Source organism: Rhinoraja longicauda, chromosome 4 (assembly GCF_053455715.1).
Source record: "Rhinoraja longicauda isolate Sanriku21f chromosome 4, sRhiLon1.1, whole genome shotgun sequence".
NCBI lineage: Eukaryota > Metazoa > Chordata > Chondrichthyes > Rajiformes > Arhynchobatidae > Rhinoraja > Rhinoraja longicauda.
Genome location: NC_135956.1, coordinates 31,096,334 through 31,115,879, shown reverse-complemented (window position 1 = coordinate 31,115,879; position 19,546 = coordinate 31,096,334). Strand labels below are relative to the sequence as shown.

At 40.8% G+C, this 19,546-nt stretch overlaps 1 protein-coding gene across 3 annotated transcripts in view; it reads right to left on the bottom strand.

Moving 5' to 3' along the window:
* Positions 1 to 3,520: 3,520 nt before the first annotated feature.
* LOC144592671 (YTH domain-containing family protein 3-like) overlaps positions 3,521 to 19,546 on the bottom strand; it is a 199,765-nt gene continuing 183,739 nt past the window's right edge. For all 3 annotated transcript variants that reach the window (XM_078397458.1, XM_078397456.1, XM_078397457.1), the window contains 2 exons: positions 16,324 to 17,883; positions 3,521 to 6,127 (listed from right to left, as the gene is read on the bottom strand). In XM_078397458.1, the coding sequence (XP_078253584.1) occupies positions 6,107 to 6,127; positions 16,324 to 17,883 (1,581 nt within the window). In that variant the 3' untranslated portion in view covers positions 3,521 to 6,106. The remainder of the gene's footprint in view (positions 6,128 to 16,323; positions 17,884 to 19,546) is intronic.

Here is a 19,546-nt window from a genome sequence, read left to right as displayed (position 1 = left end):
ACATGATTAAGTAGGAGCAAGAGGCGGTAAGTCAAGTCAAAAAGTCAAATTTCAAAGACCGATGAAATGTTGGACGAATATTAATCACCTTGCGCAGTCAAGATTAGTGAATGCATCATCAAAACCTCCTTTCCGTGAACAATTGTAATTTTGCAACAGAACATGCAACAAACATCAGACACCATCAAGCACACTCATACTTTTGCAAGCTAACATCCAAATGGTACACCTAACTAAGCATCACACCCATGTCTCCATAATGGGAACAGGAGTTAAAATGGATAGCAACAGGGGATCCAATCACAGAACACATATGATCGGACCACCAAGGCCTACTGGATCTCCCAGTTGCTTACCATTTTAACTCCTCTTCCCATTCTCATACTGATCTTTCTATCCTGAGCCTCCTCCATTCTCAAAGTGAGGCCACATACAAACTGGATGAACGATGAACAGAACCTCATATTTCACTTGGGTAGCTCTCAACTCAACGATATGAACATTGAATTCTTCAATTTTAGTAAACTTAAACCCCCCCCCCCCCCGTGCCTCATTTGGACTTGCCTATTTCTCACCTCCTCCACCTACATTACTTCCTCGAGCTTCACAATTTGCAACTCTTGTCTCACACCCGTCTTTTCATCTCTGGCTTTTGTCCAAACCTCTGCTGATCAAACCCCCTCCCATCAACAATGTATTTGTCTATTTGGTTTGTTCTGCCCCTCCCAGCTTTCCTGCCCTCAGCATCTCCCCCCCACCCCACATCGTAATCAGTCTGAAGAGGGCCCTGACCCAAAACATCACCTATCCATGTTCTCCAGAGATGCTTCCTGACCCACTAAGTTACTCCAGCACTTTGTCTCGAGGATTAGGTTGATCATGTGTTCAGATTAATACCCAGTTCAGTCGGATAACCTGCTCATGGAGACCGAGTTTGCATTATACTAAAGGGCCAGTTCTGCTATATTCTCCATGCTTGAACATCGCATTTTCCATTCATAGGTGTATTTTTCCTTGTCTAAACTATGCTCACAGAAGTCTATACAATTCTTCTATTGCATCTTTTTTTGCTATTCGAATATGCAAAACTCACACTATTCCATTCTACCACACAAAAAAAAGATGGTCTTGTTTCAAACACACAATAAAAAAAATAGGCAATGTGGTTATTATGAATGGAAAAATTGTAATCCAATAGTATTTTGTGAATGTAACCAGCAGAGCACAAGTGGGGAAACAGTGCATGTCGTATATCAGGATTTTCAAACAGCAGATAAGACACAAAAAGCTGGAGTAACTCAGCGAGACAGGCAGCATCTCTGGAGAGAAGGAATTGGTGACGTTTTGGGTCAAGACCCTTCTTCAGACAATCAGAAATAAGAGCATGCTGGGTTAACATGTGGAAATAGATAGATGAAGAATTGGTTAAAGGGGAAAATGCAGAAATAAATGCATTATTTTGAGATTAAAATCCCTTAACAGGGTTACACACTTGAAAACCTCAGATATTATAACCACCTAAATGAAAAGGACTGATGTAATGCCAATTTTGCTGATCTTATAAAGGTAAGTAGGAAATCAAGCAATGGATGAGAATGCAAAGAATCTGCAAAAGGATTTGTTAAATAAAGGTGGTGCAGGAAAGTATAAGCATGGGCACTTTGGTAGCAAGAGTGGAAAAAAAGATGTTTTAAGCAGTGATTTGAACAGGTAAATGCGGATTACAAAGGATTCTTGATATGTTCACAAATGGCAGATATAATTTGGCAAGTAATTGTAGGATCGGAAGGCAAATAGTGTGTTGGTTGTTATTGCAATGAGGTTAAAATACATAAGAATTCCTTCTGATGCTGCTGGGACTAGGCAATGCCCAAATCAAATAGCTTTGATCTACGAAGGATGCATTTGTCTCAGGATTTGCTGCTATGTAGATTCATAGATTGATTCCTCATGAGGTGATTATCCTATTTGATTGAGCCAAACTGGCCTTACTCATTGGAGCTCATTAAAAGGATGTGATTTCAGTGAAACAGATATTTAAGATGTACAAGGTAGATACTTGGGGGTCTATTTCCTCAACCCATGTACTCTAAGGAAACAGGATTTATGACTGAAATGTAGAGAAATCTTTGAAAATTTCCACTCCTGAAGGTTGTGAGTTGTTTTGTCCATTTGATGTCCACACTTTAAAAAATCTATTTCAGCACTGTAGGAATCGGGGGCTGGAGACATTGAGAAGATATCAAGCAGATTTTTAAGTATCACCTATGCTCTTTTCCAAGTTTTCTAACATTCAACCCTAACTTAAAGCCCATAAATGGCTGATACCAGCTGGCCTCCTTGGGTTCTCTGCTTTTTGCCAGCTTCAATACTTTTGGCAATTCCAACCCTAGAAAAACTATGTGCCTGCTACGCCCTTGGGTAGATCGATCAGCGTCTTCAAGCCTGTTTTTCCATTGTGATTCTGTCAGTTGCTCACAGATCTGCTCCCAGAAATTGAAACAATACTTTCCAAGTGTTGTTCCATTTCTTCCCACACTTTCGAAACAGCAATTGTTTTTTCTTCAGATACCCACCTTCAGTTCCAAAGCATGTGAAGAAAATAAACTACTTTATACAAATGGGTGACTCTGTTTAGGAAACCAAATGTAGAAAGTTAGTCAGCAGCTGCATTCAAATCCTGATGCAAAATTTTTATTTTGCAATCTTCCATAACTTACAAAAATGTAATAAGAGCTAAAAGGCTATCCAATAGATCACAGGATCATCTCAGTATTGAAGTGCATATTGATTTTAAAACACCTCTGCAACAGCATATATTTTCAAATATTTAGGATTACCCTGAGATTAATGGAATTTATATCTGCATCTCTATGCTACATCAGTTTAAAACAAGGGATTATTAATCAACTAGTTTCCCTAGAGGTTTCAAAGTTGCTCTGGTAAAATGGGCTTAGGCAATAGGAACTACGGCTCTTGGAATTCTCACTTCAGGAGATGATCAAAGTAAAGATAATTACTGTAACATATTCAATAAAGTCTATAATACAACATTGCAATTCAACCAAAATATATTTTATGAACGATGATGATATGTTTACAACTGGAGTGCCCACTTGCTCTAAATTCTCACGTACTGCTGAATTTTACTTACTATCCTTATTGTCACGTCTGTCCCATTGGTTCTACATACTTTCCATTATCTTTCTTTAACTCTACCTCTGACCAACCCTTTCGAGATCTCGAATACCTCATTACTTGTGAAATCTGATAACAATATGTCACAATTTATCATCTGTTGAGAGAAGGTACAAAAATTATTGCATTATGGTACAAATTGAGCGCAGGAACATTTTCTTGAGACAAATTTTCCCCCAAAAAAACGAGATGAGGAAATCATTCAATAAACATGGTTTAAAAAGAGACAATTCATTCAATTCACAGCACAATGCAGAAATATGCCTGCAGAGAAAGTGAAAACATCAAATACGCAAATTAATGAAATGAGACAATTTGATCTTTTAACCTTTAATTATACATGAAACAGCAATTCAAAATTTGTGATAGAGGCAGGACCAATGGTGCATAGGAGGATAAAGTAATTTGTGGGATATTAGCGCAGGCATAAAACAGCAATTTCCTTTAAAAGTATAATAGAACAATAAGCATTTTATTGAGATGCATATAAAGGTATGGGAATATTAATAACTATGAGAAAGAATAGACCCTTTTAAAGTTTATGATTGCAATGTTCTATTCCTTGGATAACTATCTGAATAATAAAAGTTCAGTTTGCAAAGCCATTCCAAAATAACCTTTACTAAACAAAAAATTATATTAGCACTGTATTAGAATAAGGGTTCCCAATTAGGATTCGAGTCCCCGAGCCTGACATTTCTACAATATCAGCAATAAAAACTGAACTTTCTAAATCAAAGACATGTAATTTTGCATTCATGCAATGCTTTCACTTCCTTAATACATATGCGATTGCATATATTCTTTTACATTCTGCCTCTAATATTGAATATTTTTCTTTCACTACCCCAGAATCAGAACATAAAAGAAATTAACCACATTATTTTTTTCTGACCGAGTACATTCCATTATTTTTGAAACATGGGAAGAAACTAGTTAAATCTTCCAGCTGATTTTTGTAGGTCAATCATTAAAATACATCTGCATTGATAGTGACTCTGTAGAGGTCGGCAAAAGATGTATGATTTCATACAACATACTGAACTAGAGACAAAAATACATGCAATGTTTTGTGGATATTAAGGCTACTGATCTAATCTTAAAATATTTTCAAATGAATGGAATCAGGAATTTACATATAGTATCACACCACTACCCATTACAGGTGCAAATTGGTATTTGGGACAACATGTAAACAACATACAAAGATTAAATCAAAGGAGAATTAAGAACAATTTAGAAAGTAAAAGGTCAGGTGACCAAGAAATAGCTCCAAAATGTGCTAAACTTTCTATTTTTGCATTACTAATTTCACCAAGTACTGCACCAACTGATGTCAGTATAATAGTTGGGTCGCAAGAAATAAAACAGAACTACTACATTTGAATTAGGGAATTTCATGATGTAAATGCATAGAAGTTATACATATCGATGCTAATTTTCACACTCAATGTCTTCATACTAGTTAATTTAATTTCAACAAATGCAAGAACGAAGCAATGAAATTATTTTTGATAATGATTTCATGTACACAATGCACTTTTAAACTACTTGGGCACTTCAAACTCTAAATATGCACCCCTATCAACGTCATAGATTTTATATGACCCTGGACATTATAAACACATGACAACTATAGGATCACATTAGGAGACTGCCAAATTTAAATACATTGAAAACAGTGTGCTAAAATAAATTAAATAGCCTTCAAGGTATGAACAGTGATTTAAGTACTGTGCTTATAAAAAGTCCATTTTGTTTCTATTAGGCTATTGGTACCTATTGAAAATGCACATTATAAATTAAGGCAATTACATCACTGAGACTCAATATATGTGGTATATGTAAACAGGAGACTATGGGCTCAGTATCTCCTAAATTGGTTGATTTCCTGTAAAGTAGTACTCAGAAAAAATGAAAATGTGAAACCACATCATAAATTAACTCATGCCATAACACTTGCTAAAGAAGTACTGGATTTATTAAGCTAATGAGTCATTTAAGAGGAGGGAAAAAAATCACTTCCATGATAGTTTCTTGCCAGAAGGGCAAACATTCATAGCGAGGAAATTATATTTAAAAGATATTACATAAGTCTAAAAATGTAAATCAAACTGAAGTACATTTACTTAGGACAGTTTCATCAATGGTCGTATCAAACTTCAATCATCTCCTTCCTAGACCAATGCACTTTTCTGAAGCCTATGTAATACAGTGTACAAAAAAAGGAGCATTGCATTCAAATGGTTGCACATACATTTTTTTAAATTATATTTCAAAATCAAGAATAATTTGGGTAAGAAATTTGCATAACTTCCAGTTTGTTTCACATTTGGCAAAATATTAATTCAATTTATTTACTTTATTGACTACAATAATTTTCACATAGGCATTATACTGTATTGGATTTATCGGTTTGAACTAAAAATTACATGATATCCAAATTGTTTTAAAATAGCTAAAATTAACTTTAAATAAATCCTAAAACAGAAAAGATTCTGAAGAGCCAAGCATTTTGAAATCTCAGATCAATGACCAAACTACACTCATTAATTGTTAGTATTAAACAAATTCAAATAAAAGGTTATTGGTTTCTCACTTTCACTCAATTTCTGTAATTCATCTAAGAGGGTGAGCTTTGAAAGACAGGAATTACTGATAAAAAGTTTAGGATGGCAGAAAGTGCTTGACAAAGTTATAGCGTTCAAATGCTTTTTGTGAGACAAGAGTATACGGGCAAATGCAGTAATGAGAACCAACACGGAAAAGCCAATTTTGTGTTCAAGTGTTCTGTAGAGGTTGCCATGAGCAGTAAAGTTCCAATAATCAAGTTCCTTGAAGATACCAGGCATTTCCAAGGATCGTATCATTAGTGTTGTGAATCTGATAAAGCATCTCCATTCAGTTACTACTTGCTTCTGTTCCGCTCCTGCAAATATCAGAGAAATGTTTAGTATTCATTACTTTACAAAAGATGACACGTGCAACTGCATTAAATGTAAGGATCTGCAAATCTAATTCACACTTCCATGGGATTGTCAGTGGATACTTAACATTTGTCCTTCTAATTGGCATGCCAGTTATTGGTTAATCCCTTTTTGCATCCATAAATTGATAGAATGGTGAAAGGAAGCAACAATTTGAAAAAAACATCCCTAGCACAAGGCAAATATACCTTCTCAACCAATGACAGCTTTTAGGCAAATTTATTTCCACATCCTCTCAGAAAAAGATAGTGCCCCAAAATAAAAGATAGAGCTCAACGATGCATTATATTAGGAGGGAACAAAAGTCTCTCTGACTGGCAATAAAGATTAAAAAGGCAAATTTAAAATTAAGCAGTTTTCATTATCTGCTCATTTGATATCTATGGATCTGTTTGCTTTCAAATATGCCCTAAAATTCAAGTTTAATCCCCCTCCCCTTCCCACAATGCGTTAAATTTAACAGAAACAATCAAGAACCCGGCTTCAATTTATTTCCAATGAATTTATTGATGGTTGGAACAATCGATTGGTTTTGAAGTCTCACTGATAGCTGTGTCAAAACATGTCAGGTGCTACTTAAGTGATCTAGAACTCTATAAATATGTTGAGCAATACACTACAGAGAGGTGTGAAATGCTAAGAACAGCGATCAATGGACAAATGGGCCACGTATTAGCATAACTAATACATGGTTATGTATTAGTTATGCTAGAATTGAAGTTTTTGTTTCAGTAAAGGCTCATTACATTTACAATTCTGGACACCCAAATGTTTCAATTCTAATTGATGCGTTTATTAGTAGATATTAATAGTATTAGGACCACATTGGACATATTTATCTTTCGTTAACCAAGATGATATGAAAACAGGTGAGAAAGCTACCTGGTTCTTCAAGCCTGCCCCGCCATACAATATGACTATATCTCAACTCCTGGCTAATTCCTCATAGCCCTGGATTAACAAGCTTTCAAAAAAAATTATCAACTTCTTTAAATATCTCCAATAATGTAACTGCCATAATTCTCCAGAGTAGAGATTTCCAGATTCATCCTTCCTCCTCCTCTTGCCCTTCCATTTGGGAAAACGTTTCACTAAGATCACCACCATTCTTTGAAATTCTCAATAACACAGATTCAACTTTAGCCGCTTGTGAGACGGAAACCTCGTCAATCAAGGAATTTTCTCTCTTTTGGACAGCTTTCATTGCTAAAATATCCTCTCTTAAATGTTAAAACTATGCTACCTCCCCCTGCGCAACTGTAACAATCCTTTCTCATTTCTAAACTCAAACCACCTTTGCCCTTTGCTTTCATAACTATTTGCTGCACCTGCTGCCTAACCTTTGTACATTTCATGTACAAGAATACTTAGATCTCACTGTATGTCACCCAATTTGCTGTTTCTTTTTTTTTGGATAACAGTCTATCTTTTGATTCCTCTGCCACATTAAACTCCATTTGCCAACTCACTCACTTTAACCCTGTTGCAGAATCCAATATCCTCATTGCAATGCGCTTTTTTTCTATTGTAGTCATCGGTATTTGAAGGTATCACAAAATGCTGGGGGAACTCAGCGGGTCAGGCAGCATCCGCTATTGAGGGCGTGCAGCGTAGGTTTACTAGGTTAATTCCCGGAATGGCGGGACTTTCATATGTTGAAAGACTGGAGCGACTAGGCTTGTATACACTGGAATTTAGAAGGATGAGAGATCTTATCGAAACGTATAAGATTATTAAGGGGTTGGACACGTTGGAGGCAGGAAACATGTTCCCAATGTTGGGGGAGTCCAGAACAAGGGGTAGGCCATTTAGAACTGAGATGAGGAAAAACTTTTTCAGTCAGAGAGTTGTGAATCTGTGGAATTCTCTGTCTCAGAGGGCAGTGGAGGCCAATTCTCTGAATGCATTCAAGAGAGAGCTGGATAGTGCTCTTAAGGATAGCCGTGTCAGGGGGTATGGGGAGAAGGCAGGAACGGGGTACTGATTGAGAATGATCAGCCATGATCACATTGAATGGCGGTGCTGGCTCGAAGGGCCAAATGGCCTCCTCCTGCACCTATTGCCTATTGTCATCTCAGGAGAGAAGGAATGGGTGACATTTCGGGTCGACACCCTGCTTCAGTATTTGAAGGATGCGAGCAAAAGGAGCGGAATCTAACTCAGTATTATCCAACTATTTTTTTCTTTATAGGCCTTAATTGAAATGTGTTGGCTTTTACCCGTAACCAATAAATACCTCCTCCATTTTAAACACAAACATTCAGAAGCAGATCCCAGAACAATCCCAGTAGACTGCAATGTCTTTACATTGCACCTTCAGAATTTAAAACTTGATACATAATTAACCATTTAACAGTTGGTACAAATGGATACATTATCGTGGTTTTAATTACAGAAACAATGTTCTATAAAGTGTCCAGCAGTATTAATATAACCAGTTTATGATCAATACTTTCAGCATCAATATGTTCAAAACAAATACAAAATGCTTCCAACATTAAATTTTGGAAATACACCTGGATTTTCAATTATTATCACCTTTGCGACTCAATGGATAGGTAATCCTCACATTACAGAAGGATTACATTCTGAGAAAACTGCTCACATCCCGTTTCTAAAATGAGAACCCTCTTTTCCCATTGAATCCCATGTTGAAGCAGAGATGCATTCCTACAGGATGTTGTTCTTATAGTCAATTAGACGACCCGTGGACCCGTTGGGTTCCCGTTGTTACTAAAGGTTCCTTAGTAACTTGTCAGTTTCTTTGTTGAACTAAATTAAGGTGCATGTTGCAATCAAAAGCGCTTGAACAATTGGTTGGGCAGAAAGCAGCCAAAACAGTACACGATAGCACAACAATTTAAATGAAACACGACCCGTGGGCCCATTGGGTTCCCGTTGTGACAGCAGGCCCCACTCCAAAAGCGCACAGCAAGATCCCAGGGAATATCCGAGGCTGCGGCGGCCTTCTTTGATCTTCTCTCTGCCGCCGCTGCAGGAGGGTCAGGCGCAGGGCACGCTGGGACAAGCGCCGTTCCTCCTGGCGCTGCTGCACAAGCGCACCACCGCCAGACCCGGCAACCCTCCCCAACTGCGCACGCATGGATACCGGGCCCGGTAACCCTCCCCCAACTGCGCAGGCGTGACTGCCATGTTGAAACTTGTTCCATTCACAGTATAAAGTTCATTAAAGTTTATAAAGTGAATTACTTTTAAAATAGTGCGAAACTTGATACTGCACACCGCAGGCGAATGGTGAGAAAAGCACCCCTAAAATTGTTGCGCTATCGTGTAGTTTTGGCTGAATTTCGGGGACATACATGCATGCATAAAAGATTAGTGTTTTAGTCATTTATACTAGACCAAGGGGACCCATTGGGCCCATTCCTTGTAGAGGGGGGACAGGGAAGGGGAGAGGGTGTGAGTGAGTGAGCCCTGGACCCAAAGCCTCTCCTGTATTGGTGTAGCACCCTCAACCACCCCCCCCCACTCAATGCCCCTTATCCCCCCTCCTCCCCCCACTGACCCACTCCACACCCCCAACCCACCCCCACCCCGCCCGCAGCCCTGCCTCCACCCCACACCCAATCTTCCCTCCTCCCCACCCCTCTTCCCTCCTCCCCATCCTGCCCTCCATCCTGCCCTCCTCCCCACCCCCTCTCCCCCCACCCCCACTCTCACCTACCCCACCCCCCCTTTCCCCCCCACCCCCTCCCCCACTCTCCCCTCTTCCCCACCCCCTCTCCCATACCCACCACTGTCCCCTTCCCCCCTCATAAAATGTATGACTAAGTTCTGAAGTCTCATTTAAAAAACTGCATATACCCAATTTAATTGAAGACATACATGCTCCAGTGGTCTTCAACAGCAAATCACAACGGTCCATGTCGCCCCCACCCCCACCCTACTCCCCCCACCCCCTACTCCCCCCTTACTCCCCCCACCACTCCCCCCAAATCCACTCCCCCACTTTCCCCCTCCCCCCCCCCCCCCCCCCCCATCCCCTCTCAACATCAACGGGCCTCACGCTCTGCAGCGAGGCCGGGCCAGCGACGAGGCGAGGCAAGCGGCAGGAGGCGAGGCCTGGCCAGCGACAAGGCGAGGCAGGACGAGGCCGGACCAGCGGCGAGGCGAGGCCGGGCCAGTGACAAGGCAAGGCGAGCGGCGGGGCATGTGTTTTGCAGGAAATTGAGGCGAAATCAGAATGGCGGAAATGAAATAGGAAAGCGGAAATTTTCCGCCAAATTCAGATGGGTTGGGAGGTCTGTACTACATCAGCAGTAATTCAAAGATCATTTCACAGCCAAGGCTTATGATATGAGAATGTTTGTAAAAGGATTTGCACAACAGTTGGGCAAGGATTAAAACATTCTTATCTCCTTTAATCATCTTGTGAATGACTTGGCCCCACTGAATTGTACAGCTCATTAGTCGCAGGCCAGAACTTCATTGAGACAATTCTCAGTCCTTTCACATACTTTTAAATTACACACTATCTCCCTCTTATAATCAGAATTTTCATATTCCACACTGCACATTAACTTTCCATTTCTTAATCAACATTCCTGTTTCACTTAAGAAATTTAAAGCTGTGCTTTTTACCCCATAGATTGGCATTAAACTTGCATAAATAGGAGCCAGAAAAACAAGTGGAAAATGGCACATGGTAAACATAGGATGTTTTTTTCCATTAATTTATGAACATGAATACAGTTAACAAGACCGGAATTTGTTATCTGCACCTAATTTGCCTTAAGTAATAGTGAACCTCATTTGTGGCCTGCTGCAGTCAAAATGGCCAGTTCACCCAGTTCGGGAATTGCATGAATTTAAACATAATGAATGTTTGCATTAACACCTGCCTCAGGAGAATATTAAACATCTGGTGGAGAGACAAAGTGGACCTGTGGAAAAGAACAAGCCAGGATCCCATTGACTTACAAATTCAAAGGGAAAAAATGGAGTTGGATTGGACACACCCTCAGAAAACCTGCCACAAACATCACCCGGCAAGCCCTGAAATGGAACCCCCAAGGAAAAAGGAAAAGAGGTCACCCCAGGAACAACTGGAGAAGAGGTGTCCAGGCAGAAATGTCTGGGAGTGGGCTCAGTGTCTAGTGGAGTACCCCACGGATCTGTGTTGGGTCCACTGTTGTTTGTCATTTACATTAATGATCTGGATGATGGTGTGGCAAATTGGATTAGTAAGTATGCAGATGATACTAAGATAGGTGGTGTAGTTAATAATGAAGTAGATTTTCAAAGTCTACAGAGAGACTTGGGCCTTTTGGAAGGGTGGGCTGAAAGATGGCAGATGGAGTTTAATGCTGATAAGTGTGAGGTGCTGCATTTTGGTAGGACAAATCAAAATAGGACGTACAGGGTAAATGGTAGGGAATTGAGGAATGCAGTGGAACAGAGGGATCTGGGAATAACTGTGCATTGTTCCCTGAAGGTGGAATCTCATGTGGATAGGGTGGTGAAGAAGGCATTTGGTATGCTTGCCTTTATAAATCAGAGCATCGAATATAGAAGTTGGGATGTAATGTTGAAATTGTACAGGGCATTGGTGAGGCCGAATCTGGAGTATGGTGTGCAGTTCTGGTTGCCAAATTCTAGGAAGGATGTCGACAAAATGGAGAGGGTACAGAGGAGATTTACTAGAATGTTGCCTGGGTTTCAGCACTTAAGCTACAGAGAGAGGTTGAACAGGTTGGGTCTTTATTCTTAGGAGCGTAGAAGGTTGAGGGGGGACTTGATAGAGGTTTTTAAAATTTTAAGAAGGACGGACAGAGTTGACGTGGGTAGGCGTTTCCCTTTGAGAGTGGGGAAGATTCCAACAAGGGGACATAACTTCAGAATTAAGGGACAAAAGTTTAGGGGTAACATGAGGGGTAACTTCTTTACTCAGAGGGTAGTGGCTGTGTGGAATGAGCTTCCGGTGGAAGTGGTGGAGGCAGGCTCGATTTTATTATTTAAGAGTAAATTGGATAGGTATATGGATGGGAGGGGATTGGAGGGTTATGGTCTGAGAGCAGGTAGATGAGACTGGGTCAGAGAAAGTGGCCGGCGTGGACTGGTAGGGCCGAACGGGCCTGTTTCCGTGCTGTAATTGTTATATGGTTATTATATTGTTTTTTAACTGGGGAGATCTCAAAACCGCCAACCGTGAGGTGGAGGACATTTGTCAATGGCCTATGCTCCCTAGAGGAGCAAAGTGCTTAAGATGATGAATTTAAACATTGCATTGATCTAACAATAGCCTGTTTAGAAGCTAGGTTAGTGCACTATTTTGGAACAAACGCAGATAGATCCCAGTGTTCCTACGTGCTTAATTCCTTTTTCTTCTCGTCGGTAGAGGTTCTATATCTAGTCGAGACTGCTGTACACCCAAATCAGTGCGTTGTGGTGGAGAGTGTAAATGTTTACTGTGGTAGCTACATGTCAAACAAGTAGGCTATTTTTCATTCCTGGATCACACTTGTCTTTTGCAGTATAATATATATATACAAACAAATTGTGGAAAGTCTTTGCATCATTTGATGCTTTTGATGTGTGCAATCCAATTAAGTTTTTGCACACTGGTGACCCCCCAAAGATGTTGATGATGGAGAATTAATTGATGGCAGTAAGAAGGGGTAGCTAAGTTTCAAGAGGGATGGTCACAGCCTGGCATTATGGGGCACTACTTATCAGACCAATAACATGAAAACCAGAAGCATGTGTAAACAATATTAAATGAGGATAAAGTTGTTCAAAAAATACCTGTGAATTTCCTAGTTTGTCACCTCTCCAGTGATAGCCTACAATACTAAATTAGTCTGAAAATCAATCTGAAGTGTCCTAACTCAAAACATTGCTTTTTTATGTAAATAATTTTTGTTAACATTAATTTATATGCCAGATTAACACATTTCTAGCATATCCTGAACTCTGATTTGTACAGAATGCTATACAGGGTGTGGGGGGGGAGTGGAGTTTGGGGGGACATGGACCGTTGTGATTTGCTGTTGAAGACCACTGGAGCAAGTATGTCTTCAATTAAATTAGGTTTGTACAGAATGCTAACATGAAAGCCAAAGTTCACAGGTTGTCCAGCACTAGGCAATATCTATTAAAACTGCTCTTCAATATTATTCCCCTTAATATTCTCCGCTAGAAACACAGGCATTAATCCAGAGGTTAATAACAGTTTCATGGTCACAGGTTCTAATCTGAATCATAAGTTACAGATCTATATATGTACGATTATGGGTGAGAATGTACAAGGCATGGTTATTAAGTTTGCAGAAGACAAAGAAATGGGTGGTTTCATAAACAGTGAAGATTATCAACATCTACAGTAGGATCTTGATCAGACAATAGACAATAGGTGCAGGAGTAGGCCATTCGGCCCTTCGAGCCAGCACCGCCATTCAATGTGATCATGGCTGATCATTCTCAATCAGTACCCCGTTCCTGCCTTCTCCCCATACCCCCTGACTCCACTATCCTTAAGAGCTCTATCTAGCTCTCTCTTGAATGTATTCAGAGAATTGGCCTCCACTGCCCTCTGAGGCAGAGAATTCCACAGATTCACAACTCTCTGACTAAAAAAGTTTTTCCTCATCTCTGTTCTAAATGGCCTACCCCTTATTCTTAAACTGTGGCCCCTGGTTCTGGACTCCCCCAACATTGGGAACATGTTTCCTGCCTCTAACATGTCCAACCCCTTAATAATCTTATACGTTTCGATAAGATCCCCTCTCATCCTTCTAAATTCCAGTGTATACAAACCTAGTCGCTCCAGTCTTTCAACATATGACAGTCCCGCCATTCCGGGAATTAACCTAGTAAACCTACGCTGCACGCCCTCAATAGCAAGAATATCCTTCCTCAAATTTGGAGACCAAAACTGCACACAGTACTCCAGGTGCAGTCTCACTAGGGCCCTGTACAACTGCAGAAGGACCTCTTTGCTCCTATACTCAACTCCTCTTGTTATGAATGCCAACATTCCATTGGCTTTCTTCACTGCCTGCTGTACCTGCATGCTTCCTTTCAGTGACTGATGCACTAAGACACCCAGATCACGTTGTACGTCCCCTTTTCCTAACTTGACACCATTCAAATAATAATCTGCCTTCCTATTCTTACCACCAAAGTGGATAACCTCACACTTATCCAGTTGGGAAGTGGATTCTACTGGAATTTTTTGAGGATGTAACTAGGAAAATTGACAGGGGAGAGTCAGTGGATGTGGTGTACCTCGACTTTCAGAAAGCCTTCGACAAGGTCCCACATAGGAGATTAGTGGGCAAAATTAGGGCACATGGTATTGGGGGTAGGGTACTGACATGGATAGAAAATTGGTTGACAGACAGAAAGCAAAGAGTGGGGATAAATGGGTCCCTTTCGGAATGGCAGGCAGTGACCAGTGGGGTACCGCAAGGTTCGGTGTCGGGACCCCAGCTATTTACGATATACATTAATGACTTAGACGAAGGGATTAAAAGTACCATTAGCAAATTTGCAGATGATACTAAGCTGGGGGGTAGTGTGAATTGTGAGGAAGATGCAATAAGGCTGCAGGGTGACTTGGACAGGTTGTGTGAGTGGGCAGATACATGGCAGATGCAGTTTAATGTAGATAAGTGTGAGGTTATTCACTTTGGAAGTAAGAATAGAAAGGCAGATTATTATCTGAATGGTGTCAAGTTAGGAGGAGGGGGAGTTCAACGAGATCTGGGTGTCCTAGTGCATCAGTCAATGAAAGGAAGCATGCAGGTACAGCAGGCAGTGAAGAAAGCCAATGGAATGTTGGCCTTCATAACAAGAGGAGTTGAGTATAGGAGCAAAGAGGTCCTTCTACAGTTGTACCGGGCCCTGGTGAGACCGCACCTGGGTGGCAAAAATTCAGATAAGTGCAAGGCACTGTATTTGGGGAAGACCAGGATAGCACTTTCACAATGAACGGTAGGATCCTGGGAAGTGGTGTAGGCCAGAAACCTACAAGAACAAGTTCATAGTTCCCTGAAAGTGGCACCACAGGTAGACAGGATGATGGAGGTCTTTTGGCACACTGATCTTCATCAGCAAAGGCATTGAGCATAAAGGTTAGGATGTTGTAGTTGTCCAAGACACTGGTGTATTGTATGCTGGTCATCCTGCTACAGGAAAGTATGAAAGATGCCATTAAGCTGGAAAAAGTGCAGAAAACATATACAAGCATGCTGCCAAGACTTCATGGATTGAGTCATCGGGAGAGGTAGGGCAGGCTAAGACTTTATTCTTTGAAGCATGGGAGACCAATGAATAATCTTATAGATGTATATAAAATAATGAATGGCATTGATATGGTGAATGCTCAGTCCTTTTTTTGAGGTATCAGAAAGCAAGAAAGAGGGGATAGGTTTAAAGTGAAAGTGAAAAGATTTCCCGAGGGGCAACTTTTTTTTTCAAACACAGAGGGGAAAGAGCTAGCAGAGGAAGTGGTTGAGGAAAGTATAACAACATTGAAAAATCATTTGGACGTACATAGATAGGAAAGATTCAGAGGGATATGGGCAAACTCAGACAAATGGGACTATCTTAGACTGGCTTCTTGGTCGGTATGGACAAGTTGGACCGAAGGGCACGTTTCAGTGCTGTGTGACTCTGGACTCTCTGTATGGGAGGGGTGAGAGATTCTGCAGTAAAGGAGCCAGTTTTCCTATTCATTTTGCATTGTAACGGTAGTTTGTTGCACATTTTTCTTTGTTTTGTATTTGGCACTATTGAAAAATGTCAAGGAATGAGTAGAAAACCTGCAGCATGTTTATCCAACACACTGAACAATGGAACCAGCACCAATTCTTGATGGGCTACTAGTCACGAGTTTCTGGTATATGATTGTATACATTAACTTGCACAAATAAGCCCGTTTAAATCACGCACTGTACACCATTACCCAAAGTTTTAAATATTTCAAGGATAAGACCTCTGAGAATTAGTTATTTCCTCAGTAGTCTGCCATGAAAGATTTCTGATAATCCTTGAATACAAATATTAGGCAGTTACCTGATACATGGTTGTAAATAAAATAGCAGTAACCTTAAAAACTTTACAAGCAGAAACATGTGGCTTAAGTGTAAACAGATATCATCTGTTCCATACTTACCCTACGTATGGCTTCCTCCTCCTCTTGACGCTTTTCATAATGTGCAAAATCATCAAAGATTGAAGTGGTATGCTTGTAAGTAGCAATTATTTTAAGCACTTGCTTGGCTTTTTCTAGGGGCACCTCCTGTGTGTCCCTTGAGTTGGTAACCGGTTTGTTATCATTGTTTTCCAAACGAATGTGCCGTAGCTGGTTATTCGGTACATCTTTTACAAAGAACCACTTCACTTCAAACTTGCCCTTCCATTTATCCTGTGACCACACTCCAGCATAAGCATTGTAGTCCACAGCTGATTTCATCTCAGCCACTCCACAAAAGTGTCCACTTCCATTCACACTAAACAGTAAATAGAGTGGCCCTTTACCGTTCAAAGAGCGGAAAGCAGCATCCAAACGTTTATTACCATGCTCAGTACTGCACCAAATAGAATATTTGATGGAACGGTGTATATCATCCTCAGAGTAACTTTTAATTATAAATACTCGACCCGTCTTCAGACTCCAGTCAAAATCTTTGGGGTTGTAGTTGTGTATGCCTTTTAATTTTTCCAATACAGGATGTACTTCTCCTCCAGGTGGTGAAGTGCTTAAAGAGGCCATACCCAACACAAAACTCTCACTATTAGTACCACTGTTCTGATTGAAGCCAGCTCCCCGATTGCGAGGAGCCACCCAGCGGTTTTGTAACTGCTGCTGAACCTGAGGTTGGTGAGGCCCGAGATGCTGTGGTTGCTGATGTGCTGGTTGAGTCTGAATAGTGATTGGTTGTGGTGGAAGCTGATGTTGCTGGATAACTACTTGCGGAGGCAGAACTTGCTGTGTAGGTGGGGCTTTGGGCATATTACCCTTGTCTTCCCAAGTTCCAATATTCATGTTGTGTTTTATAGGTGGAGGTGGCACTGCAGATCCACCTAATCCCACATTAGTCTTGGGCTTTAGCTTGGGCTGAGGTTTTGCAGGTTTCCTGGCAATAGCAGCCCATGATGTTGGCTTTGGTGCTGATGTGGTTGTTGCTGGAATGCTATTAGCAACAATGCTACTGCACATACCTGTGCTACTAAGAGCTGAACCTACAGTTTTTGTGACAGCTGTCGTCATATCTCCTCCAATCTTCAGCCCAGTCATGCCTTGTTCAATGCTATTTAGGCCAGGCACTTTGCTCAAAGAGTCATTTCCAAATCCAGCTTGTCCATCAGCTATGGCTCTTCCAAGAGAACTGGGTGGGTATCCATAACTGTTATTGTATGCAGAACTTTGTGTTGACTGTCCTTGAGATCCACTTGCTCCCCAAGTAGAAAAGTCCGCATTCCCAGGAAAAAAGTTAAATCCATGTTGATTCAAAAACGGTGGGGTGCTCCCCAAGGCCCCTGGTTGATTAAATACACCATCTGGTATAAAGTGATGCTCACCATTGCTCATCTGTCCATATGTTGTTAGGTATGGCATTGGAGGATCTCCCCCTGTTGACCAGGGAGCTTCACCAAGTGAATATGGAAATCCAATGGAAGGAGCATAGTAACTGGGCATATACGGGTCTGACATTGGTGGGTAGCTGTTGCTCTGCAAGAAATAAGAACAACATTTAATTTATAAACACTGCAAAACTACTACATTCCATCAAATCAGCAATGCTACTCATTCCATAGCAGCCTACATGCCGTCGTACCGTGACATCAGCAATTAATAAAAAGCAAATGGATTTAAATAGGGTCCCTTTAATCACCCTGGAATTGCACCTTCTGGTCATAAATACTAAGACTTCAATTAACACCATGCAGCAAATTTAAAAATTACATTTTAAAACTGATTATTCAATTCGTAGTCATCTTCAGCATATGGGAAGGTTTCTCTTTTAGCATTGAGGCAAATTTATTTTTCTAGGCTTCCCACACATTTGCCTATAAGATGAGACAACAGTTTATCTGTGATTATAATTTTCATGCATACAGTGTACTCTCCCATTAGCAATTTTTATGCCCCAATATATTACTGTGCAAACATGAATTGTATGGGGGGGGGGGGGGTTTAGTTGCTTATTTTAAACGGTAGCTGGTTAATTTCAAATGCTCATCCGAGACCAAGTTACAGAAAATTAGTTAGGGCACCTGAAAGATATGCAACACCAGGCATTACCACACAAAAAACAGAATTTAAAAAATGATTTATTGGGCTACACAGTGGATGAGAGTACCCAATGATTCTATAGATTAACACATGCACATTTCAGACATCTACACCTGGTGGTCAGATGCCAGCGCAAATAACTTCCCGCGGAGTCCCTGAAGTCGCCAGTCAGACCAGGGACTGTTTTTAATCTAACTAACTCAAGGGGCCAGAAACGTTGTACAAGGACCTCAACTTTATACATTTAGCATGGTCCCACTGTATTCATCAACCTTCAGTAAAAAAGGCTTTTTATTTTACTTTAATTATTAGCCAATATGTCACTAGAATAGGTATCAGAGTCAGTGCAAATGGTCATAAGTAATACGAGCAGAATTAGGCCATTCAGCCCATCAAGTCTACTTCGCCATTCAATCATGGCTGATCCATCTCTCACTCCTAACCCCATTCTGCTGCCTTCTTCCCATAACCAGGCAGTCACAGTGGCACAGCAGTAGAGTTGCTGCCTCACAGCGAATACAGCGCCGGAGACCCGGGTTCAAACCCGATTGCAAGTGCTGTCTGTACCGAGTTTATATGTTCTCCCCGTGGGTTTTCTCCGAGATCTTCGGTTTCCTCCCATACTCCAAAGACGTACAGGTTTGTAGGTTAATTGGCTTGGTAAATGGGGGGAAAAAAATAATTGTCCCTAGTGGGTGTAGGATATTGTTAATGTGCAGGGATCGCTGATTGGCACAGATCCGGTGGGCCGAAGGGCCTGTTTCCGCGCTGTATCTCTAAACTAGACCCGACGCCAGTACTAATCAAAAATCTATCTATCTCTGCCTTACAAAAAATATCAATTGATGGCCTCCACAGCCTTCTGTGGCAAAGAATTCCAGATTCACCATCCTCTGACTAAAGAAATTCCTTCTCATCCCCTTCCTAAGGAATGCGCTTTAATTCTGGCTATGACCTCGAGTCCTAGACTCTCCCACTAGTGGAAACATCCTCTCCACATCCACTCTATCCAAGTCTTTCACTATTCGGTACGTTTCAATGAGTTTCCCCCTCATTCTTCTGAACTCCGAGTACAGGCCCAGTGCCACCAAATTCTCAT